Source organism: Capricornis sumatraensis, chromosome 1 (assembly GCF_032405125.1).
Source record: "Capricornis sumatraensis isolate serow.1 chromosome 1, serow.2, whole genome shotgun sequence".
Taxonomy (NCBI): domain Eukaryota; kingdom Metazoa; phylum Chordata; class Mammalia; order Artiodactyla; family Bovidae; genus Capricornis; species Capricornis sumatraensis.
Genome location: NC_091069.1, coordinates 174,021,918 through 174,049,182, shown reverse-complemented (window position 1 = coordinate 174,049,182; position 27,265 = coordinate 174,021,918). Strand labels below are relative to the sequence as shown.

General features: G+C 37.6%; 1 protein-coding gene and 1 pseudogene across 2 annotated transcripts in view; one reads left to right on the top strand and one right to left on the bottom strand.

Moving 5' to 3' along the window:
* Positions 1-27,265, bottom strand: part of SEC22A (SEC22 homolog A, vesicle trafficking protein) — an 84,443-nt gene that overhangs the window by 850 nt on the left and 56,328 nt on the right. Inside the window, exons 5-6 of one of the 2 annotated variants that reach the window (XM_068979137.1) lie at positions 25,839-25,954; positions 12,338-12,403 (exon numbers count right to left, since the gene is read on the bottom strand). In XM_068979137.1, the coding sequence (XP_068835238.1) occupies positions 12,338-12,403; positions 25,839-25,954 (182 nt within the window). The remainder of the gene's footprint in view (positions 1-12,337; positions 12,404-25,838; positions 25,955-27,265) is intronic. The other variant, XM_068979147.1, reaches the window with a different exon arrangement.
* On the top strand, positions 2,829-4,661 carry LOC138090109 (afadin- and alpha-actinin-binding protein pseudogene; annotated as a pseudogene).

Sequence of the window (27,265 nt, the reverse complement as noted above, 5' to 3'; positions counted from 1 at the left end):
GGGATTTTTCAACTAGATAAGACAATGTAATATCTTTAAGACATTCAGCTATGAAAGCTCCACAGCTTAAGAGGGAAATAGGTTTCCTTTTATGTTTTTCATTTTTCAAAAGGAAAAGCGTTTTGTATCATATTTAAAATAGATAAACTTCCATGCAAACAAGCTAAACAAATTCCTCAAGATGACAGGCAACTAAGAAGCAGTCTTAGGATCTTAAGGGTTCTTATCCCAGAAAAGTTAAAAAAAACTCATACAAGTTATTCAGCAAAATGGGCTCATATAACCTGAATCTGTATATTAATGAAATCAACAAATATTTACTTGAGTCTAAGGAGCTAAACTAGGACCTGAGAGAACACTTGAGGGAGAATTTATTCAATGGAAATTTATTTATCTGTTTGGTGTTGTTCTTTGGTTTTAAGTAAACAAAGACCTCACTCAGATGGAGCTTACATTCTACTGGGAGAAGACAGATTATAAAGTTTATATATAAATATATATATGTATTTATATATATAAAATCAAGCAGTTATGTTCTACAAAAGATTTTTAAAAATGGGACACAGAACTCAGTGAGTGCTGATTTAGAAGATAAAATACTCTTCTGCACGCAAACCCTGGCATTCACCTTTCCTCCTTTATTTTTCTCTATATTACATTTATTAACATACTTCAAAAATATGCTTATTTTTTTTGTTATCTATAGTCTTCCAATGAAATCCAAGCTTCATGAAGGGAGAGGTTTTTAACTGCCTTGTTCACTCACTTTTCTCCATTGCCCCAAACAATGCCTGAAAGTTAAGTCGCTCAGTCATGTCCGACTCTTTGCAACCCAGTGGACTGTAGCCCACCAGGCTCCTCCATCCATGGGATTCTCCAGGCAAGAATACTGGAGTGTGTTGCCATTTCCTTCTCCAGGGGATCTTCCTGACCCAGGGATCGAACCCAGGTCTCCCACATTGCAGGCAGACGCTTTAACCTCTGAGCCACCAGGGAAGCCCAAACAATGCCTGGTATGTATATAATAAGTGCACAATAAAAATCTGTTGAATCAATGAACTATTTTCTAGAAGATATCTAAAATTCCAAGTCTGGGATATATAGGAGTTACATATGATCACAAAGTCTTAGGAAAGAGGTGCAGGACTCTGTGTGAGATTTATATCCAGACTTCAGAACAGGAAGAACATTAGAGTGTTTGTGACAATACAGAAAGAATGTGATGTTCTGCTTAATGTGCTTAGTTCTTATACAAATCAGGCCTGTGTTTGCTATCCAAGCAAAATTTAACTGGAAAATTTTATTTTATTAGAGTGTTTTGAATTTAACAAGTTGAAAAAAATAGAAATTTTCTTTTGAAATAATTTTAAATGTAAGAAAAGTTACAAAAGCTTTTCACCCCAACCAAATGTTATCCTCATATAACCACAGTATAATCATCAAAACAGGAAATTAACATTGATTTTAATACTATTAAGTAACCTAAAGACTTCACTTGAGTTTTGCCAGCTATCCCATAAGACCCTTTTCCTGGTCCAGAATCCAATCCAGGACTCCATATTTAATTGTCAGGTCTCCTTGAATCTTTAACAGCTCAAGCCTTTCTTTGTTTTCTGTGACCTTAACAGTTTAAAGAGTACTGATCAGTTATTTTGTAAAATCGTCCTTAATTTTGGTTCGGCTGATATTGTCTCAAAATTGAATACAGGATATCCAATTTTGGAAAGAAGAATACCAAAGAGGTAATATGTGATGTGTCAAATTACTTATTAACTGTGATCTTTTGGTAAGGTGGTATCCAACAGGTTTCTCCGCTAGTTACTGTTTTTCCCTTTGTAATCAGTATCCTGTGGGAGGATACTTTGAGATAATGTAGATTTCTATCCCATCATACTTTTGCCCACTGGTTTTAGCATCTATTGATGATTCCTGCCTGCCACAAGTGTTTGCCAAATGGTCACTTTCAATTTCCATCATTCTCTACCTTTATTAACTGGAAAATTCTACTATGAAGAAGAGCTAGATTACCTGGTATTTTTTTTAAATAAATATTTAATTTGTGGTTTTCAAAGGCTTTAAAGATAATGGTCTGTACCCCACAGATTACTTACTAATTACAAAGAGGAAAAAGATACTTTTGCAATGGAGATATCTGATAGGCAATCACTTAATCAAATGGTCAAATTTATTACATGCCTCTTGACTTCTGTAATTAGAGGTATACATTATACTATACTACATAGTATGGTCACCAAAATAATTAACCTGAATCTAATCATAAGAGACACATCTAGATTATGGGGCATTCTATAAAGTATTTGCTGGGACTGTTAAAAAATGTCAGGGCTATGAAAGACCAAAACAAAACAGAACAACAAAAAGGCCAGGAGATGGCATTGTAGGTTAAAAGATACACAACAACCAAACATAACGCACAATTTGAAATCAGAGGAAAAGAGCTATAGAGATCATTTCGGAGACAACATAATCTGAATATGAATCCTATGTTAGGTAATACTGTATCAACGTTAAATTTCTTGGGTGTGATAAAGGTATCACAGCTATGTACAACAGAACGATGTCTCTGTTCTCAAAAGACACACGCTGAAGTTTCCAGAGGTGAAATATCTTGATGTTTGTAACTTACTTTAAAAAAAAAACAGGTGCGGGCCCTCCGGGCTGCGCGAGCAGGTCTAGGACTCCGAGCGGTGCTTCCCCGCCACAGCCGGGGGCCGTGAGGAAATGCCTACATAGAAGCCTGACAGCAGCTGGGCTGAATGTGTCACTGCTGAATTGGTTCCTCAGGTATCCTGGCTCTGGTGATTGCTATGGGAGATTGGATGACTGTTACAGATCCAGAAAGCAAAACTATCTCTCAATATACCTCAGAAACAAAGATGTCTCCATCAAGTTTATACTCACAGCAAGTGCTATGTTCTTCAATACCTTTATCAAAAAATGTGCACAGTTATTTTAGTGCCTTCTGCACAGAAGAGAATATTGAGCAAAGTATCTCATATCTTGATCAGGAATTGACTACTTTCGGTTTTCCTTCATTATATGAAGAATCCAAAGGTAAAGAGACAAAGAGAGAATTAAATATAGTTGCTGTTTTAAATTGCATGAATGAGCTACTTGTACTTCAGCGGAAGAACCTTCTAGCTCAGGAAAATGTGGAAACACAGAATTTGAAACTGGGAAGCGATATGGACCATCTACAGAACTGCTATGCAAAACTTAAGGAACAACTGGAAACCTCCAGGAGAGAAATGATTGGTCTTCAGCAAAGAGACAGACAGTTACAGCGCAAGAATAGGAATTTGCATCAGCTACTGAAAAGTGAGAAAGATGAGGTGCAGAAATTACAAAATATCATTGCAAGTCGAGCTACTCAGTATAATCATGATATGAAGAGAAAAGAGCGTGAATATAATAAACTAAAGGAACGTTTACATCAACTTGTTATGAACAAGAAGGATAAAAAAATTGCTATGGAAGTTTTAAATTATGTGGGGAGAGCTGATGGGAAAAGAGGCTCCTGGAGGACAGGTAAAACCGAAGCCAGGAATGAAGATGAAATGTATAAAATTCTCTTGAATGATTATGAATATCGTCAGAAACAAATTCTAATGGAAAATGCTGAACTTAAGAAGGTTCTTCAGCAAATGAAAAAGGAAATGATTTCTCTTCTTTCTCCCCAAAAGCAGAAACCTAGAGAAAGAGCAGATGATAGTACAGGAACTGTTATCTCTGATGTTGAAGAGGATGCTGGGGAGCTGAGTAGAGAGAGTATATGGGACCTTTCCTGTGAGACTGTGAGAGAGCAGCTTACCAACAGCATCAGAAAACAGTGGAGAATTTTGAAAAGTCACGTAGAAAAACTTGATAACCAAGTTTCAAAGGTACACTTAGAAGGTTTTAATGACGAAGATGTAATCTCACGACAAGACCATGAACAAGAAACTGAAAAACTCGAGTTGGAAATTCAGCAGTGTAAAGAGATGATTAAAACTCAGCAGCAACTTTTACAGCAGCAGCTCGCTACTGTATGTGATGATGACACCACTTCACTGCTACGAGACTGTTACTTGTTGGAAGAAAAGGAACGCCTCAAAGAAGAGTGGTCCCTATTTAAAGAGCAGAAAAAGAATTTCGAGAAGGAAAGATGAAGCTTTACAGAAGCAGCTATTCGCCTAGGATTGGAGAGAAAGGCATTTGAAGAAGAAAGAACCAGTTGGTTAAAGCAACAGTTTTTAAATATGACTACCTTTGACCACCAGAACTCAGAAAATGTGAAACTTTTCAGTGCCTTCTCAGGAAGTTCTGATCGGGACACCCCTACATTACACTCGAGGTCATGGCAAAAGAAGCCTCACGGTGTGCCTAGCGGGTCTCCAGTTTGCACGTCTAAACTGACTAAGTCTCTTCCTGCTTCTCCTTCTACTTCAGACTTTTGCCAGACACGCTCCTGTGCATCTGAACATAGTTCAATCAATGTACTGAATATCACCCCTGAAGAAACTAAGCCAAATCAGGTTGGAAGAGAATGTACAAATCAGAAGTGGAGCATGTCGTCAAGGCCTGGGTCACAGGAAGGTTGCTATAGTGGATGCTCCTTGGCCTACACAAATTCTCATGTAGAGAAGGATGACTTACCTTAGATATATGAACAGGGAGTTTTTTTTCATTAACATGGTCATCAGATTTCACATCTGAGTTGAAACAGGGCATGTTATAAAGTCAGTGATCTCTTAATAATTTAAGGTGGTCTGTGTTGTTTGTTTGGACTTCCCTGTTCCTCCCCAAAGAGCTAAAATGTTAAATCTATTTAAAAGGATATAAAAACTTTGGATATGTATTTTTAGTAACAGAAGCATCTGGTTCTGTGAATAAAGGAATGTATACATGTTTGGATGAAAACAAAGCACTAGAATGAGTTTCCTATTATAGATCTTAAAAATAGCACTTTTAGGAAACTGATTATTGTAAATGTTTAATTTTGTCTCATACATAGTTGGCACTGGAAGTTTAGCCTTTCCTTGAATGTATACTGTAGATTTTTAACAAAGCAAGTTCTATATTTATTATGTTTAATGTGATTTGAAATTCCCTCTTTCATATGTTTTAAATAAAGTGAAGTTTATGTAAAAAAAAAAAAACAAAAAACCCTGCAGGAACCTCTGCTTCTGGGAAGATGGAGTTGATGTACTTTCCTCTATTCTTACCACTGTATACAACTAAAAATCCTGGACATTATATATCAAACAAGTATCAGATGACTCTGGATGATAAAGAGAAGAAGGCACACAGGCTAAGGACCTTAAGTCTCAAGGAATGACACACTGACTGGTAAATTACCTAAGTTTGTTTGTTTTGCCTCATATACCCCACACTTGGAGCTGAAGAAGTTGACAACTAGAAAACCATTGGATGTACACCAACAAAACAAACAAAACTCAATAAAATTTTGCTTTCTCTAGCCAAAAGGCCAAGAGTGACGCGATTTTCCACAATAGAAACTTGTACATAACAACTATTCTACTACAGCCAAACACCACCCAAACCAAACCAAAATAAACCAAAAAAGCCAAAACACACACACACACACACACACACACACACAAACTGTGACCACCCACATTCACCCCATCAAAGCCTATGTGGGCAGCCTATAATGCTCTAAGGAGATGTTCTCATTCTCCAGGGCTTCAGAGAAGGCAAGTGGGAAGCCAGAACTTTGATTTCCACTGGATGGTAGGAGTCTCTCAACCCCACCCCATGGTATCACTGGAGACTAAGAAGGATTGCAGGAATTCACCTCCACTCGGCATTAAAAGGGCAATGGATTTCTCATTAGAAGCTATGAAGTTCAGATAAGAGTGGAACAACATTTTTCAAGTGTTGAAAGAAAATTAGCTCTCAATCCAGAATCCTATATCCAACAAAAATATCCCTTAGGAATGAAGGAAAAATAAAGACAGTCTCAGATGACAGAACCCACTCCAGTGTTCTTGCCTGGAGAATCCCACGGACGGGGGAGCCTAGTGGGCTGCCATCTATGGGGTCGCACAGAGTCGGGCACGACTGAAGCGACTTAGCAGCAGCAGCAGATGACAGAAGATGAAGAGAATTCATCACCTGCAAATATACTCTAAAGGAATGGCTAAAGGAAGTTCTCTAGACAGAAAGGAAACCAAAAAAACAAAGGAACCTTGCAACACTGGATAGAAAAGAACTACCTCAAAAATACATGTTAATGACTAGCTTTGCCTTTTTAAGAATTTTCTAAATTATGTTTGATGATTGAAGTAAAAATTGTAACAAGGTCTGATATGTTTCTAAATATATGTAGAGGAAATATTTAAGACAATTATAAATAGAGAAGGACAAAGAGATATAAAGAGTTACAATTTCTATGCTTCACCTGAACTAGTAAAATAATGACATCAGTAAACTGAGTAAGTAAAATGTAATACCTAGAGCAATATTTAAAAAGTCATCCAAATAAATACATTCAAAACCATCACAGATAAAACAAAATGGAGTTCTAAAAAAAGTGTTCAAGTAATCCACAGGAAGAAACAAACAATAAAACAGAAAAATGAAAAAGCTGAAAACAAAAAATAAGATGGCAGACAAAAGCCTTAACATGTCAATAGCTACACTGGATATAATTGGCTTAAACATAGCAATTAAAAGATAGAGATTGACAGGATGTATTAAAAAGCATAACAAACTCTATGTTATCTACCAGAAACTCACTTCAAATGATACAGGCAAGTTTAAAGTAAAAGGATGGAAAAAGGTGTAGCATGCAAACACTAACAAAAGGCAAGCATGAGTGGCTATCCTACTATTAGATAAACATAAAAATATTTTGGGACTTTCCGGGTGGTCCAGACTCCATGTTTCTACTGCAGGGTGCACAAGTTCCATCCCTGGTTGAGAAACTAAGAAACAGAAAGTGCAGCCAAAAAAACAAAAATAAATAAGTAAAAATATTTCAAAGAAAATAAAAATAACCAAGGACAGAGAGGGATATAATGATAAACGGATCAATCAATTAAAAAGATCCAGTAATCCTAAATGTGTATGAAGCAAACAACAGAGATGCAAAAACTGATAGAACTCAAATAAGAAATTCACAAATACATGAATATAGTTGAAAATTTCAACACTCCTCTGAGTGTGCATGCATGCTGAGTCGCTTCAGTCATGTCCAGCTCTTTGTGACCCCATGGATCCCATATAGCCCACTAGGTTCCTCTGTCCACGGGATTCTCTAGGCAAAGATACTGGAATGGGCTGCCATTTCCTCCTCCAGGGATCTTCTTGACCCAGGGACCAAATCCGCATCTCTTAAGTCTCTTGCATTGGCAGGCGGGTTCTTTACCACTGGTGCCACCTGGGAAGCCCAACAATTGATAGAACTAGCCAGGAAAATCAGCCAAGACATATAGAAACTGAGCAACACTACCAACCAACAGACTCTAATCAACACTTACAGAACGCTCACTTAACACAACAGAATACACAGGCTATTCAAGTGCCCGTGAAATATATACCAAGACAACACATATTCTGGGCCACAGAACAAACCTCAACAAATGTAAAATAACTGAAATCACACATAATCTGTTATCAAACTACAATGGGATCAAACTAGAATAATGGAAAGAAAATGAAAATATCCAAACACTTGGAAACTAAGCAACACAATTCTAAATAATCCATAGGCCAAAGAGCAAACTGCAAGGAAAAAAATTTTTAATACACTGAATTAAACGAAAATACAACATCTCAAAGTATGGAATGGAACTCTAGAAGTGCTAAGAGAGAAATCTGTATTATTAAATGTACACATTACAAAACAGAAAATTCTCAAATCAAATAATCTAAGTTGTCACCTCAAGAACCCAGGAAAAGAAGAGTCAAATAAACCCAGAGGAAACATGAGGAAAGAAACAATGGAGGTAGTGCAGAAATCAATAAAATAGAAAACAGGAAAGAAACAATAAAACAAGGAACAGGCTCTGTGAGAAGATCAATGAAACTAATAAGACTGCTCAAGAAAAGAGAAGATACAAATGATCAATATGAGAACTAAAATAAGAAATATCACTACATATGCTATAGACATCAAAAGGATAGTAAGGGAATACCACAGCCATCCAACACACAAATTTGATAACTTAAGTGAAATGGACAATTTCCTCATAAAATGCAAACCATCCATTGTAAACAATTATGTGAACAGCTCTATAACTATTAAGAAAATTGTAAGACTTATTAGGGTTTTCCTGGTGGTCCAGTGGTTAAGAATCCACTTTGCAATGCAGGGGACACTGGTTCAATCCCTGGTCCAGGAAGATCCCACGTGCTGTAGAGCAACTAAGCCTGTGTGCCACGACTACCGGGCCCACGTGCTACAGCTACTGCAGTCTGTACATCTAGAGCCTGCGCTCTGCAACAACAGGAGCCATCAAAATAAGAAGCCCACACATCACAGTGAAGAGCAGCCCCTGCCCCTCGGAACTAGAGAAAGCCCATGTGCAGCAGCAAAGACCTACCATGGCCAAAAATAAAAATAATCTTTTTCTTTTAAAGACTTACTAATAGTGGAGGTAATCAAAACTGTATGGTACTGGCAGAGGAACAGACACACAGATCAACAGAACGGAACAGGGGATCCAGAAACAGATCCACACAAACATGCCCAACAGATTTTTTCAGTGCAAAAGCAATTCAGTAGCGGGGAAAAAAAGGAAAAACTGATAAATTAAACTTCATAAAAATTTAAAATACTTGGACTACGAAAGACTCTTAAGAGGATGAAAAGCTAAGACTGGGAGAAGATATTTGCTACATATTTGACAAAGGACTAATATCTGGAATATATAAAGAACTCTCAAACTCAACAGTAAAAGACAAACAATCCCATTAGAAAATAGGCAAAAGACATGAACAGACATTTCACCCAAGATGATACACAGGTGACAAACATGAAACGATTTTCAATATCAGTAGCCCCCAGGAAAATGAAAATTAAAACCACAGTGAGATTATCACTACACATCTATCAGAATGGCTAAAAAACAAAATACAGACACCACCGAATGCTGACAAGGATGCAGAGAAACTAGAGCATCCACACAATGCTGAATGTAAAATGGTACACCACTCTGGAAAACAGCTTGTCTCTTAATAAGCATGCAACTGCCATGACCCAGTAATTGCACTCCTGGGCACTGAGCTCAGAGGAACGAAGAAGTTTTTCACACAAAATCCCAACCATGAAAGTCTATAGTAACTTTATTTATAACAGCCAAAAACTAGAAACAATTCAGATGTCCTTTAAATGAGTGAAAGATCAAACAAACTGTGGTACAGCCATACCATGGAATACAATTCAGCAATAAAAAGGAACAAACCATTGATACGTGCATGGATAAACCTTCAGAGAATTTCGCTGAATAAAAAATGCCAACCACAAAAGGTTATATATACTATATGGTTCCATTCATATAACACATTCAAAATGAGAAAATTATATTAATGGAGAACACAGTAGTGGTTGCCAGAGATTAAAGAGAGGTTGGAGTTGGGGCAGGAGGGAACTATAAAAGGCAACATGAGCAGTCTTTATGGTAAGGACTGTTATATACTTGACAGCATCACTATGCATTGTGATGTTGCATTATAGCTTTCCAAGGTGGTTACATTGGGGGGAAACAGATAAATGTTATATAAGCATGCTTTATGACTCCAGGTGAGTCTAATTGTCTCAAAATAAAAAGTCTAATAAGAAAAACAACTTCACATATTCATTTTACCTGCAACTTACATTGTAAACAATGAGTATATACCCCATATACATACACAAACAAAAAAAGAATAAGACAAAGCAGATGTTGTGAAATGTTGACAACTGGTGATTCTAGGTGCAGAAGTTTCTCAACTTTTCTAGAAGTCTAAAGGTTTCCAAAATAAAACACAGAAGCAAAAGTGCAATCTCTAGTTCCTTCTGATTTCCTATTTTATGTTTTTGGTCCTGCAGTGCAGCTTGCAGGACGCTAGTGCCCAGATTAGGAATTGAGTCCATGCCCCCTGCTGTGGAAGCATGGAGTTCTAACCACTGAACTGCCAGGGAATTCCCAGATTTCCTATTGTAAATGCTCCATATCAAGATGCTCTCTATCTGACTGAACCCTGTGATTCTGTAAGTATCCAGAGACTGGAGGAAAAGGCACCAAACCATTTAGTAGTGGCCTTTGAGGTCTGATCTAAAGGAGATTAAAAAATACCCTGAAATTGGAGATACAGCACATCACATGGTAAAAGCTAATCACTTAATTTTTCCTATGGGGAAATCATAGGAATATGCTAATCATATTTGGAAAGCATTCAGTTTCAAGCCTGTCAATATGAAGGACATTGTTTTTTTAATTTTTCTTTTTTAAAGTATTTATCTGTTTACTTCTCAAGTGAAAAAAAGACCTGGGTGACATTGCTCCACCATGAGGCTACTCTTAAAACTATCAATACTTTCATCTGTTCTGAGAAAGTTAACAGAGGTATGCCTATCCTTGGCAAGAGCACTGGTTCTAAGATCACCTAGATTCAAGTCACTGACTGACTGTAAGAACTGTCTAGGCTGCAGTGAAAAATGGTGATAATGATAGGATTAGTGTGGGGCTTTCTTTGAGGATCAAATGGCATAAGGAATGTGAAGGGGTTACCACAAAGGAAGAGCTCAACACATTTTTGCATTATTATTAGCATTTAAAATTATTTCATTAAGGTAAAACAGCTAAAAGTATATTTTATAAGGATAATCATTCATGAGACTATTTTAAAGTCAATATTTACCTCACATTGTTTTAGAATATGAAACAGTGCATATAAGTTATTAAGTTATACACTTACAGCATTATAAAAGTCATGCAAATATAGGAATTTTGCTTAGAGGTAGCATGATATAGTGTAATGATTATGACATTTGAAATCTGAAGACCCAGTTCAGTTCTGACTCTACCACTTGCTGGCTATGTGATCTCAGGATAGTATTGAAACTGCTTCAGATTTCTCTTTTTCAAAAAAGTGAGGATAATATACCCTCTGTGATAGACTGTAGAGATTAAAGGACAAAATCTGCACAAGAATATTCCATAAAATTAAAATACTTGTGACATCAATGAGGACAAGCTTTCGTATCTCCTGTATGAAATGTCATTCATTATAACTCAATCTGTCAAATTTGACAGAGAAACAATTTCTAAAGCTAATATAAATGATTAAGAAAAATTAGGGGAATTTAAAAAAATGGGGCCACTGAAACTAAAATTTCTAATGTCTTTACATAAAAGTCAAATGCATATATTTAATATATTTCCCTAAAGATTTCTTCTGAGTTTTAGGTACCCTTTTATTTGCAGTACTGAATCTAACATTTTTCTATGCAAGACAGAGAAATGTGACACCTGTAAGTGTTAAGTCAAAAGGCCTTGCTTGCTCTAACATGTTTCAGCAAAAAGACTTGAATCTGGGTAATCAGCATGGTTAAATCTCCCTTCTCTAACTCATCTGTGCCTCTTCTGGTCTTGGAAATGAGAGTATGTATCTCCCTATCATTCAGGTACAAAACCTCCTCTCTCCTGAAATCTCAGATCTACTTGGCCTTCGAATCTCAGCGAGTCTTCCTTCTCAGCGTCCTTTCTTTTCCTATCCCTACTGCCATTCCCTGGAGAAGGGGTAGGCTGCCTACCCCAGTATTCTGGCCAGGAGAATTCCATGGACTATGCAGTCCATGTGGTCGCAAAGAGACGGAAACAAGTGAGCGACTTTCACTTTCACTTTTCACTGCCATTACCATAACTTAGGCTTTCATTACCTTCTGCCTCAAAACTTAATAGCCTTACTTGTAGTCTGTCTGCTCTGACAATTTACTCTACTCATCACTGCTAAATTAAATATCCTAAAATCCTGCTTTTGCTGTTCCCTCTTCACAGACCGTCTCAAAAATACAAAATTCTCAACCTGGAGTAAAAGCAGAGCCTGCAAGTAGAATAATAAGTCACCAGAATATCTAGAAGTAGCCTTTACTGCCACAGGCTGATCACCTGCTGCCAATGACGCCCCAGCACAGGAAGAGGGCTAACACCGAATTCACTGGGATCTATGTTCATTCAAAAGGGTCACAAAAGCTTACAGAGGCTCAAACTGAAAAACGAGGCAAAGAACTCAGACATTATTTTAAGTGCCCAAGAAGTTAATTAGAAATGACACCTGAAATGAGCAATGACAGGAAGGTATTTCTTAAAAATGAGAGAGAACCTACCTGGTAAAGGCAGGCTGCTGTTCCAAGAAAAAATGCAACAATGTAATTAAAGTCCTCACCATCACTCTGCAAAAATAAAATAAAAAGTTACTCTTTCTGTGGAAGCCCATTTCCAAAAACAATCCATTGGGATAGGATACGACCTTTATGCACAAATGGTCAAAATTTTCAAAAGTGGCATATAAAAAAAAGAGTCCTAAAAGAGAAACATAAAACCTGGGAGTGTGAGGTAGGGGAAGACTACCAGTGTTCCTCTAGGTCTGGGCTCCCCCATCAATTATATCTTACCCAAGAGAAGATGAAAGCCAATGGAAACAAGTTTCCGTGTAACGTTAAATGTGCCTCACGTGTCTACTTTCCACTAAAGAAACCATATGAAAATATACAATACCCCAGCAGCCTATTAAGCTAGGCCTGCTTATTGGGATTACTATTTGACTCAAATAAATACTGATAGTTTACATCTAGAACTAGCAGATCACGGAACTGTTCAATGAAGTCATTTGACATGATTAACATTTTTTTAAAAAGACAACTAAAATTGAAAAGCTACTGTCCACTAGAGTGTGCTAAATCCCAATGAGGAAATTCAGTCACATGTATTATGCTAAAACCACTCAGAGGAAAAACAGAGATAGATTATGCATAAGAGTATTTCTTTTAAAAGAAAACTGATGGAGACATGTAAAACCCCATTTTTTTCTACTCCTTTTTGGCTCCTTTTAAATATCTGTATTTCTCAAGTCTTTTGATGGAGTAGAACATAAAGCCCAAGCAGCAGCATCACATTTCTTTTCTTCTAGGTAGAAACATTAAATTTGGCCTTTATTTTAGAAAACAAAATCTCTATATACAATAAAAATTTTCAGAAGACATGGGAGTGTCTCTCATGACCAGGAGTTCTTGAAATAACATAAAGCGGACATTCCTTTTCCATTTGCTATTGGACAACAGAAGTGCCTGTAAGGCAGAAAGAAAATGGCTTACCCTAGTGAGAGGATCTTAAAATAGAAACCATTAATCTGTCTGGGATGGTTAGACCAGTTCTATACCAGAGACAAGGAAGGTCAAGAAAAAGCCCTTCTATTTTAATAATTCTAAGACTTTTAAATAAGTTCTGCTTGATTGTTTTTTCTTCTTCCTTTCAGTGATCTTTTTTGATTATAAAAGTTCATATTCATTGTACAGAATCTGATACAAAATGTTACAAAGAAGAAACTCACATAGTACATACTATCACAATTTTAGGAGAATTACTGCTAACCATTTATGTACTTCCTTCTAATCCTTTCTGTACAAAAGTATATGTACATTGAAAAAATGGAATCATACTTTTATGTACTTTTTAGTACTTCACACTATATCATAAAACATGTTCTCAAGATACTAAATATTTCTCAACCACTTAATTTGTAATCATTACATAACCTTTAACTGTGGGGCTATATAATAATTTCATTATTGTCTTAAAATCAAATATTATATTTTCCCTAAATCTACAGTATCACTTTATAACTCTCCTAATTGCCTTTGGAACACTTAACAGCATGTTTCTGGAGTAGATCAGAACTGGGTTCAAATCTTTACTTATTGGCCAGCTGTGTGACCATGGATACTATTATTAATATTTAACTCCAATTCCCTTTTTTGAAAATAAAAGTTGTAGAGAGTCAGTGAAATATCAATAATATTGGGAAACACAAAGAACAGTAACTGACACAGTAAGTATTCAAAAACATTCACTAATTTTTCCTTCCCAGAGGTTACTATGTGCATCATTTATCAGATAATTAGGATTACCTTTCAATATTGTTTAAATCTCTAATTTACTAGCCTTGTCTTCTCAGTGAGATCCTAACCTTCCTTCAAGGAAGAAAATAAATGTTATTACTTGCAAGAAACTGTGTACAAAGTGGGTATTCAACAAATGAATGCCAAATTGAGTTGTGCTTTGGAAAATCTTTATTTCCACTTAGTAAAGAGAATATTTATAAACATATTCTTCCATTCAAGAAATAGTCATTCATTAAACACTGATGGCCCAAGTACTGTGTTATGCAACCAAGGACAGAAAACAAGTCAACACAAAATGAGGAAGCTCAACTCTAATCAGGAAGGCAGATATAGAAAGTAACAATTTACATCCGAAGTGGTAACTGATGGGATAGGTGTATGTATAGGGTTCTAAGGGAGCATACTGGAGACACATTTAATTCTGGAGAAAAACAGGATCCGGGAAGGTTTGTCACAGAAAGTACAGCTTAATTTGCATCTTGAAAGATAAACCAGTAGACAAGGTAGGACAAGAATTCCAGGCAAACGGAGTAGCTTGTACAGTTTTAAGAGGATACGATGACTCCAAGGTCTCCTATTTAGGCAACATTTGAATGATACACACACTAAGTTGGCCTTTCCTGGTTGTTCAGATGCTGCAATGTGGGAGACCTGGGTTCGATTCCTGGGTTGGGAAGATCCCCTGGAGGAGGGTATAGCAACCCACTTCAGTATGCTTGCCTAGAGAATCCCCATAGACAGAGGAGCCTGGCAGGCTACAGTCAGTCCATGGGTTACAAAGAGTCGGACACGACTGAGAGACTAAGCATACACAAACACTAAGCCGGAAATATAGGAGGAAAAATGGGCTTGAGAGAAGAAAAAATGAGTTCATTCTGGACTCAGGTATTTTGGAGTTGCTCATGAGATATCCAAAAAATAAGTTCAGTAGCCATTTAAGTCAGCTTCAGGGAAGAGTTTAACCTAGAGATCTAGTTTAGTAGTCAAATATTTAAATAGTAGTTAAATGAAATAAAGGAGTATGACAACGAAATGCAAAATATATTTCTTGACTGGCTGATAGACTAGAGAGAGGAAAAAATATAAATATAAAGGATATTGGGATCAAATATGAATTGTGAAATCTGAAAACATTTTATAATTAGCTAATACTACATTGGTCTTCAGTTTCTTTGGTTTAATAAAGGTATTGTGATTATGCAGGAGAATGTTCTAGTCCTAAAGACAGACATATTGAATAATTTTGGAATAAATCTGTCATAATTCTGAAAATTTTACTTTCCAATGATTCAGAAAAAAAAGTAAATAAAGAGAGAATGGAAGAAAGAATGGCAGGTATGTAACAGTTCAGTTCAGTCACTCAGTTGTGTCCGAATCTTTGTAACCCCATGGACTGCAGCATGCCAGTCTTCCCTGTCCATCAACAACTTCCGGAGCTTACTCAAACTCATGTCCATCAAGTCGGTGATGCCATCCAACCATCTCATCCTCTGTTGTCCCCTTCTCCTCCCACTTTCAATCTTTCCCAGCATCAAGGACTCTTCCAATGAGTCAGTACTTCACATCACATGGCCAAAGTACTGGAGCTTCAGCTTTAGCATCGGTCCTTTCGATGAATATTCAGGACTGATTTCCTTTATGATGGACTGGTTGGATCTCCTTGCTGTCCAAGGGAGTCCCAAGAGTCTTCAACACCACAGTTTAAAAGCATCAATTCTTCAGCGCTCAGCTTTCTATATAGTCCAACTCTCACATCCATACATGACTACTGGAAAAACCATAGCTTTGACTAGACAGATCTTAGCTGGCAAAGTAATGTCTCTGCTTTTTAATATGCTGTCTAGGTTGGTCATAGCTTTTCTTCCAAGGAGTAAGCGTCTTTTAATTTCATAGCTTTACTTTCAAGGAGCAAGTGTCTTTTAATTTCATGACTGCAGTCACCATCTGCAGTGAGCCCCCCAAAATTTTTTGGAACCCCCAAAAATAAAGTCTCTCATTGTTTCCATTGTTTTCCCACCTATTTGCCATGAAGTGATGGGACCAGATGCCATGATCTTAGTTTTCTGAATGTTGAGCTTTAAGCCAACTTTTTCACTCTCCTCTTTCACTTTCATCAAGAGGCTCTTTAGTTCTTCTTTGCTTTCTGCCATAAAGGTGGTGTCATCTGCATATCTGAGGTTATTGATATTTTTCACGGCAATCTTGATTCCAGCTTATGCTTCATCCAGCCCGGCATTTCTCATGATGTCCTCTACATATAAGTTAAATAAGCAGGGTGACAATATGCAGCCTTGACATAATCCTTTCCTGATTTGGAACCAGTCTGTTGTTCCATGGCCAGTTCTAACTGTTGCTTCTTGACCTGCATACAGATTTTTCAGGAGGCAGGTCAGGTGGTCTGGTATTCCCATCTCTTTCAGAATTTTCCAGTTTGTTGTCATCCACACAGTCAAAGGCTTTGGAGTAGTCAATAAAGCAGAGGTAGATGTTTTTCTGGAACTCTCTTGCTTTTTCCATGATCCAGTGGATGTTGGCAAATTGATCTCTGGTTCCTCTGCCTTTTCTAAATCCAGCTTGAACATCTGGAAGTTCACGGTTCAAGTACTACTGGAGCCTGGCTTGGAAGATTTTGAGCATTACTTGGCTAGCATGAGAGATGAGTGCAATTGTGTGGTAGCTTGAACATTCTTTGGCATTGCCTTTCTTTGGGATTGGAATGAAAACTGACCTTTTCCAGTCCTGTGGCCACTGCTGAGTTTTCCAAATTTGCTGGCATATTGAGTGTAGCACTTTCACAGCATCTTCTTTTAGGATTTGAAATAGCTCAGCTGGAATTCCATCACCTCCACTAGCTTTATTCGTAGTGATGCTTCCTAAGGCCCACTTGACTTGGCATTCCAGGAAGTCTGGCTATAGGTGAGTCATCACACCATCGTGGTTATCTGGGTCATGAAGATCTTTTTCGTATAATTCTGTGTATTCTTGCCACCTCTTCTTAATATCTTCTGCCTGTGTTAGGTCCGTAACATTTCTTTCCTTTATTGTGCTCTGGTATCTCTAATTTTCTTGAAGAGATCTCGTCTTTCCCATTCTATTGTTTTCCTCTATTTCTTTGCATTGATCACTTATCTCTCCTTGCTATTTGTTGGAAGTCTGCATTCGAACGGGTATATCTTTCCTTTTCTCCTTTGCCTTTAGCTTCTCTTCTTTTCTCACCTGTGTGTAAGGTTTTCTCAGGCAACCATTTTGCCTTTTTGCATTTCTTTCTCTTGGAGATGGTCTTGATCACTGCCTCCTGTACAATGTCATGAACCTCTGTCCAGAGTTCTTCAGGCACTGTCTATCAGATCTAAACCCTTGAATCTATTTGTCACTTCCACTGTATAATCGTAACGCATTTGATTTATGTCATACCTGAATGGCCTAGTGGTTTTCCCTACTTTCTTCAATTTAAGTCTGAATTTGGCAATAAGGAGTTCATGATCTGAGCCACAGTCAGCTCCCGGTCTTGTTTTTGTTGACTGTATAGAGCTTCTACATCTTTGGCTGCAAAGAATATAATCAAGATGATTTCTATATTGACTATCTGCTGATGTCCATGGTAGTCTTTTCTTGTGTTGTTGGAAGAGGGTGTTTGCTATGACAAGTGTGTTCTCTTGTCAAAACTCTGTTAGCCTTTGCCCTGCTTCATTCTGTATTCCAAGGCCAAATTTGCCTGTTACTCCAGGTGTTTCTTGACTTCCTACTTTTGCGTTCTAGTCCCCTATAATGAAAAGGACATCTTTTCTGGGTGTTAGTTCCAGAAGGTCTTCATAGAACCGTTCAACTTCAGCTTCTTCAGCATTACTGGTTGGGCATAGACTTGGATTACTGTGACATTGAATGGTTTAGTAGCTGTTAATTGTATTGCTTTTTAAAACCTTTCTGTAAGTTTGAATTCTGTCAAAATAAAATGCTGTGTGGTGAGGGAAACAGGGATACAAATGAAAAAAAAATGCTTTTCGGTCACTAACAAGAATCTCTATATACTGCTATGAAATGATTTACATAGTTAGATGGAAAAAGATTCAAATCAATATGAATAATATACTTCCATTTACAAAGGAATAATTTTAAAAGAATATATAAGTAAATATATAAATACATATTTATTAACATATGTGGGCTCCCCTGGTGGCTCACTGGTAAAGAAACCACCGGCAATGCAGGAGACCTGGGTTCAGTTCCTGGGTTGGGAAGATCCCCTGGAGAAGGGAACAGCTACCCACTCCAGTACTCTGGTCTAGAGAATTCCATGGACTGTATAGTCCATGGGGTCACAAAGGGTCGGACATGACTGGGCGACTTTCACTTCATTTCACTAACATATGCACAGAGTCTTTCTAGAAGGATATACCGGTGGTTGACTCTGGGGAGGAGAAATAGGAAGAGAATTGCCTATTATGAAAATTACAGGCTCTGAAATTTGCTATGTACATGTTTTACTTGTGTATGCATGACTGTTGATATCTGTAGGATACATGCATTAACTTTAAAAAGTCATTATGAAAATATCCAAGAAGATGTAGACTTTAAAGACTATAAAGCCAAGCACATGACACAAACCCTACAATTTAAAGGACAGGTGGACGAAATTTACCAGATAAACTGAACAACAAGAAGAGAAAGGAAAAAAAATACAATAGGAAAAATTGTTTCATGGCAATGAAGGGATGAGATTAAGTCAAGAATAAAGTAAAACATCAAACTATTAACAGTAATTTATTTTATATGGTTCTAAGTTTTCTAAAATAAACACTATTTTTTAATTCAAACAATGAATTATTTTCAAAAGCAAGCACTGAACAACATGTGTGATGAGACAGAGAGGACACATAAAACAAGGCCTCTAGAGTGGCTGCAATATCTGGTGACCCAAAGGACACTGGTGAACTTAATGGTCACTGAAAGAATTATAAGGGCAGAAAGGGATCATGGTAAACCAAGAGAATAGAGGTAAGGGAATAGGGGCACAAGCGTAGTCTATGCTTTCAAAATATTAGAAGGGAACATACATCAAGAAGTTTTTTAGGGGTGTTTGTTTTAAAGATCAGCAGGATATAGCATACTTATGAGCTGACAGAACAGAGCCAGTAGAGAGGAAGCATATGAAAAACAGATGGATAGCTACAGGATGGGGAAACATGGGGCAGAGGTTTAGAGAGGGACGAAAGTGGGAGTCAGTGGGGGCAGGGTGGACAGTAGATGCGATTAAGGGTGAGGTGGGGAAGAAAGGGCTGAAGTAAAGAGTTCAAAATTTTAAAAATCACATTCACCTTCAGAGGCTGCTAGGGTACCAATATACTGCTTGAAAAATAATTAATAAAGGGAAAGAATTTTTTTAAATAAGGATGTCAAGGTAAGCAGAAGCTTGCTATGATAGCCACAAAATGTATTAGAATGATACTATTTAAATGTCTGTAATAATTGAGAAACATTCACTTTTTAAACTTCAGTGAAAAAAAGGACACAAAGTTACATAATGGTATGATATGTGTGTGTATATATATGGTAGATATTAATAAAACAAGAGAAAATTGGGGGATTTTTCTTTTTTTCTTTATATTTTTCCTTCCAACTCTTTATGCACAGAACACATGAAAAATGCATTTTTTTTTTGAAGAAAGCAATCATTGCATCTTAACATAGATATAATGCTGCTGCTGCTGCTGCTGCTGCCAAGTTGCTTCAGTTGTGTCCAACTCTGTGCGACCCCATAGACAGCAGCCCATCAGGCTCCTCCATCCATGGGATTTTCCAGGCAAGAGTACTGGAGTGGGGTGCCATTGCCTTCTCCAAGATATAATGCTACTAAAGAAATAAAAACTTCCATTGAGCTTTAATAGGTGCATAATTTTTTTAAAAGGTAGTAACAAATCTATGGGAAATAAAGAACTCCAGGAATAAAAGCAAGCTGACTTTTAGTTATAGTATCCATTACAAACGTCAGACATGACTGAGCAACTGAACTGAACTGAACAAACAATTCTAGAATCAGAGCCGTAGTAATGCAGTGATCCTTGAGCCTCTGTAGTCTAAAACTTTCCTCTTGCAAAATAGAAAAATGATATCCAAGAAGGTAAAATAACCCATTCAAGGTCACAAAGTTTGCTATTAGCAAATGTGACCCAGGTATTCTGACTTCCGGGTCAGCATTTCTACTTCTGTATCAGAATACTCGTCTTTTTTCCTAGTGCACCACATGTGAATTACTTCTGGTTGGCATCAGTCTAATTAAGATCATCGTTCCAAGGCTGATCCTTAAAAGAACACAGGAAAAATAAGCCCAATGTGATAAAAGCTTATGCATTTGTGAGGTGTCAATTCACAATAACATCTCTAAACTCAGAACAAAGTATGGAAATAAGTGAAAATAATCTAATTTACACATTACTGTGAATACCAAATCACATTTACCAACTTGAAAAAAAGCTGTACTCATCCTAAACCTCCCCAGTCTGAACTTAGATACCAAAGAAAAACTTCACTACTGGGCACTGTAATAAATCACTTGTTATCACCCTAAGAATCAGTTATTAATCCAGAAGAAACAAACTCGTGCTGAACCTTCAAACGACATTAACTACATAGGAATGTTAATTTCTGTGGGTTCTCAAATTTAAATTGCCTCAGGCACCAAGTTACATACTAGAAGATAAATGTGGCAATCAGTTTTAATACTTAAGGACAGTATTTAGAATTCACAGCCTTAAAAAATCAAATTTGAAATTAATATCAATATATTGCTCACATTCAGGACACATACTATACATTTTCAGCTAGATCTAAAAATATGGCCCCCAAATAAACCCTTTGCTCTTAAATCAAGTATTAAAGAAATGCTGAGGCCACTTAATCTAGGTACTGTTTTTCCACTTCCTCTGTTACTACCATGATCTGCTGCTGCTAAGTCGCTTCAGTCGTGTCCGACTTTGTGCGACCCCATAGACGGCAGCCCACCAGGCTCCCCCGTCCCTGGGATTCTCCAGGCAAGAACACTGGAGTGGGTTGCCATTTCTTTCTTCAATGCATGAAAGTGAAAAGTGAAAGTGAAGTCACTCAGTCGTGTCCGACTCCTAGCGACCCCATGGACTGCAGCCTACCAGGCTCCTTCGTCCATGGGATTTCCCAGGCAAGAGTACTGGAGTGGGGTGCCATTTCCTTCTCCAACTAGCGTGTGAGATGAGTGCAATTGTGCTATAGTCTGAGCATTCTTTGGCATTGCCTTTCTTAGGGATTGGAATGAAAACTGACTATTTCCAGTCCTGTGATAACTATATATATATTTTTTTTCTTTAGCATCCTTGCATTTGAACTGGGGGCATTGCTGCTGAGCTTCATGTCCAGCTCCTCTTGCAGATAGGTGTGGCCATATGACTAAGTCTATATCAGTGGGGTGTGAATAGATACAGGTAAGTTCAGAACAGATAAAAGTTTAAGACCCATGTTCGAGATTTTGCACTCAAGTCTACACAGTGGACCACCTCAAAAAGATCTACTTTACTGATCAAAAATTATCTACAGCAACTGTAGAGATTATTCCAAACACAAAGCACAGTGATGAACAGAGAAAAGGCTAAGAAGTATGTCTTAAATTCAGTGGCTTTAATGAGAATGAAAAGAACATTTTAACCAACACAAGTCACAAACAATGATAAAAGAGATGCTGAGGGAAGAGTAAAAGAGAGAAAATTCAGGTCCTTAATTTTGTATATATTTTCTTTCAGGTTAATTCAAGCTATAAAGGATGTACTGTTGAAATTAATCTAGTTTGCATGCCTAAACTCAACCTGCTAAGAGCTCTAAGTTTATCACAGTGCTCTCTGCAATCACATTTTTCTCCATTTGTTCGCCTATTATCCATTCCATCTTTCAGGAATCCAACACTACGCGGAATCCAACACTACATGGAATCCAACACTACACAGCACTCCTTCATTAGTTTCATAACAAGACAAGGAAACATATCTCCAAGCTCTAGTCACTTACCAGAACATTCTCTCTATACAGATGTAAAACCCCCAATATCTGGAACAATGGGAATCTCTACTTTTGGTACAGTGAATTTCCAAAAGCAGTAATTCTCATTTAGGTGAGAGGATCGAAATTTGCTGGAAAATGCCTTAAAATTACCAATGAGTGACAAAGTACCTGTAGATTACATTCCCCCAACTTTGTACTCTTTTGTTTCCTCACTCCTCTCTTAAAGCATCACTGTTTTAGGAACCTCAACTGTTGATGAGTGTATTTGGGTTATGGCAGAACAAAGACTTAAAACAATGCTAACAGAGTAACATAACCAGGTGTCCCTAGCCTCCAGATAGCTAATATCCCCACACGGAACAATTTACAGTTCCCTGGGTCAAGTGAGAAAGCAATGTTATTGGGGTGAATTTAGTCTAGGACGACAGTGAAAAAGAATTCCATATCAACCATCAGAAAGACACATCTTCAAAGATATAAACATCCCAAACTATAAAAGACCACTATAACTTTTTCCCCATTCATAATTCACCCCATGCTGCTTTCATACCCCACCACCACAGTTTTAAGGAACTGTTTAAAACAAAAAAACCCTGAGGCTCCTAGGGAAACTGTAGACTCTAAGAGACAAGAAGCAGCTTCAAAAAATGTAGGGAAAATGCTCAGCTTCCTCTTACTCTCTATGAAAAGATATACCTTTACTCTGCCTGAAATTTTTGTTTCTTGAAAATCTACCTATTAATTTGGATTAAGACAAGTGTTTTCCAGATTACATAATAAGTGCTAATAAATATTAATTTTTAGCATTTAAAATCTGAATGTCATATATTTATATGGTTCAAAAAGTAAAAATTCAGATATATATTATGAAGATTCCCAATCCTACTCTGCTTCCTATCTATCCAGTTCCCACTATATTTATTAGTTTCTTATCTTTCCAGACTTTTCTTGTGCAAATTAATGCAAATTACAGTTATTTCCCAGGACATCTTGATGAGGGAAGCTGGGGGCCAAGCTGAGAGAGACTGGTGGGTACAATGTCAGAGAACCTGTTCTGTCTCTCAGTGGCTTTCTCAAAATGGCCATAGTTCTCAGACAGCAAAAATTGTACATCCGACTATGAAATACAAATCAGACTCCTGAACCCAGGCTCCATTCTGGCTAGGGCTCTGGTGTCCCTACCTGGCCCATGTGAAGGGGAACACTCTGCCACTGTTAGAAAAGAAAGCCCCATCCACCATTTCTTAAGAGCTGGCCAAGTGTGTAGAGCCACACCTAAAGAAATATCAAAGTCCGGAGAATGTGCCTCCATTCTTTGCTAGAATCTGGTGGTGGTGGGGAGGTGTGTGTACATATGAACAGACTGCTATCTTTAGAGCAGCTTCAGGTTTACAGAAAATTTAAGCAGACGGTACAGCGAGTTCCCATGTATCCACCCTTTCCCCTACTCAGTTTCCTCTATCATTAGCATCATGCACTAACACTGCAACTGATGAACCAACAGTGACATACTATTACTAACTGAAGTCCATGGTTTACATCAGGGCCCACTCTTTGTGTTGTACATTCTACTGGTTTTGACAAATGTATAATGACATAGGGCTTCCCTGGCAGCTCAGACAGTAAAGAATCTGCTTGCAATGCAGGAGACCCAGGTTCGATCCCGGGGTTGGGAAGATTCCCTGGAGAAGAGAATGGCTACCCACTAGAGTATTCTTGCCTGGAGAATTCCATGGACAGAGCAGCCTGGTGGGCTACAGTCCTTGGAGTCGCAAATGAGTCAGACACGACTGAGCAACTAACACTATATGTGTACTATAATGACATAACCACTATTATAGTAAGAATTTTTTCACTGCCCTAAAAGCCTCATGCTCCCTTCCTCCATGCCTCCAAATCTTTTCACTTATTCTCTTTATAGTTTTGCCTTTTCAAAATGTCATATAGTTGAAATCACTTAGTATATAGTTTTTTTTTCAAACTGGCTTCTTTCATTAAGCAATATGAACTTAAGGATTAGCCATGTGTTTTTATAGCTTGATAACTCACTTCTTTTTATTACTGAATAATATTCCATTGTATAGTTTGCTGAAATCTGTTTATCCATTCACCATTCACTTTTTTTTAACATGATAGATTTATTTGGATGTATTTTGCCTTTTTTTTTTTTTTTTTGGTTGTGTTGCATGTGGAAACCTTAATTCCCCTACTGGGGATTGAACCCATGTCCCCTGCATTGGAAGCATGGAGTCTTAACCACTGGACTACCAGGGAAGTCTCCAGTCTCCTTCATTTTATAAGAAATGAAACTGAGGAACCAGAAAGTAAGGTGAGCAATTCAAGGTCACAGAGCTAATCAGTAGCTCAGCTGGAGTCAACCCTCTCTCTCGCTCATCCACGAACAAAAATCAGCTCTCACACTTCTATACAACTGTTCTTTCCACTATATCAAGTTTTTTTTTTTTTTTTAAGGCAAGAGAAGATCTTATTTATTAGCTTTTTCCAGTCAGCAGCCTCCAAATTGCCTTTGTTTCTTTTTTGGCAGGTTGTTTAAGTGGCTTGAAATTGATGCCCTACTAAAATAAAGCTAAACAGCTAAGCAACCAGGGCAGGAATGCCAAGAGACAGCAGCCAGCTGCCCTGCGCCTGAAAGGAAACAGGGGCTTTACCTGCAGGCCCAGGATGTTCAGGAGAGGAACCAGGAAGTCATAAGAAGACCCCCAATCCCACTGGAGGGACAGCTCGGCTGCCTGAAAGCTGTGATGTCCTCTGCTCTTGGCTTCACATGGCTGAGGACTTTCAGAGGGTACTCAAGATGCCACTCTCTTGCGTATTCCCCAAACTAACAGCAACTTTAAAACAATATAAAGTCCCTGGACTGGGTTCTTACAAATGATATTTTTAGCATAATACTGGCCAAAAAAAAAAAAAAAAAAAGAGAGAGAGAGAACTAATTTACAATGTGTAAGTGTCAAAAACTTCAGAGAATGTGAGTAAAAACAGGAAAGGAAAAGGGGAGATGTGCGTAACTTCAAGAAAGGAAGTTTCAAAAGTTTACAAAAAGAGTAAGAGAAAAAGCATGTTCTAATAGCTATAGTCTCTGGAAGAAACTCCTCTGGAAAACAAAATAGTTGGCAATATCTGAAAAAATTAGCGATTTCAGAGGTAGCCATCAATAAAAAAGAAAAAAAGAGCAGATAACTAGGGAGGAAACCCCAAAGCAGGACGAAAGCCTGCCTATGAGTGCTCTCCTCTTTCTTCCACTTATCTCTGTTCACTCAGGTCCTTCCAGGTCCTGCTCACTGCCCCCTCAGAGCTTCCTTCTCGTACCCTGACTCCTCTTTCAAACTCTCTGTACTTGTCATTTATTTGTGGACTTCTCTGCCTCCCAATTCAATTCCAGGGCCTGAGACTGCAAGGCCCTTGTCACACATATCTTGGTTTCCCCAGGACACCTCTAAACAGTGCCTCCTGCAGAGCAGATAATAAATAAATATGTGTTAGTTAAGTCAAAGAAGCCAACTAGAAAGTAGTGTTTTTAAGAGGAGAGGAAACTAGAGTAGTATAAAGGATACAAAATCTGAGCACAGTAAGTTGTACTAATGACCAAATCAATCTAAATCAATTGTGTAACAAGTGGAATCAAAAAGCACAGTCACCTGAAATTGCAGAAATAGCACAGTACCTGCAGGAGACTTTCTATGGCATGAAAGCCTCGAATTAAATTCAGAGCAGCACATAAAAGACTAAGGATAAATGCCACAATCCCTGAAAGAGTTGCTGGTTCCAGTCTCTGGTGAGCTGAAAAATAAAAGAAATGGTCAGAAATGAACATCAATATCTCACATCAATACCTATACTTATATAAAATGAAATTCACTGCCCAATTTATATGGATCAAATATTGGTGAATCTTCATAAAATTATTTAATAATATACCTTACAAATTAAATACTTTTTTAAATGCAAAATGTCTGACATGACAGCTTCATTCCCTTGAACTCAAGTCAACTTTTTTTTTTCTACATTTTCAACAAAGACACCTAATTTGCATTTGGGGTACATAGTGCTAAGGAGTTCTCACATTTGCCAGTAAACCATATAGGAAAAAAAATCTTATTGCCTAAATATGTCTACCATTTACAAGTAGCTGCAAATATGTATATTTTTTTAGCTGCAAATATTTGCGAAGGTGACTTTGCTCAGAAATTCACTGCATAATTCCTATTTTTTCTGCAAATGCTTAGGAGACATTTTAAAGGATAAACATAGCTTGCTTTTAAGAAAAGCTCTTCCTTATTTGGGTCCCAGGGCTATAAATACCACAGAATATATGTGAAAGCTCATCTATAACCACTGATCTGAACTCTATAATAGAATGGACTCTTACAGTTATGAGGCTCCTGGTCTCTGAAGACCACTTGAAGATAAAACAACAGTTGATGAAGTGACCAGTTTATTTTATAAACACATGCCTTATCCATCGGGGCTTTACAGTCTAACACATTTAGATATACAAGAGCTTCCCTTCATCATTCTGCAGTTAACAAAATTAACTATAGAGTCTAAATGAAAACACAAAATTAAATACATAATCATCTAGACCTCAAAAGGGAGAGAGAGGAAAAAAAGGACAACAGAACTATATTTAGATCATTTTATTTTAAATCACTGAAGTGTAAAAGCCCTAACAATGAAGCTAATGAGGTAGAACATTAATATAAAGGCTTAAATCTTTGCAACTTATATTCAACAATTACAGCAGAAAAGCATCCCTAAATAATTCATAAAAACACAAAAACCCACATGTCACGAAAAAAGTTATTCCTCAAATTCAGTAGGAATCCAAATATAGGATATATTTTCTTAAATTTCTTCTGTGCCAAAGCTAATTGCTTGTTCTCCCAGTTAATTTCTTTGAAGTCGCTCAGTCGTGTCCGACTCTTTGAGACCCCGTGGACTGTAGCCCGCCAGGCTCCTCTGTCCATGGGATTCTCCAGGCAAGAATAGGAGTGGGTTGCCATTTCCTTCTCCAGGGGATCTTCCCAACCCAGAGATCGAACCCGGGTCTCTCTCCTGCATTGCAGGCAGATGCTTTATCCTCTGAGCCAC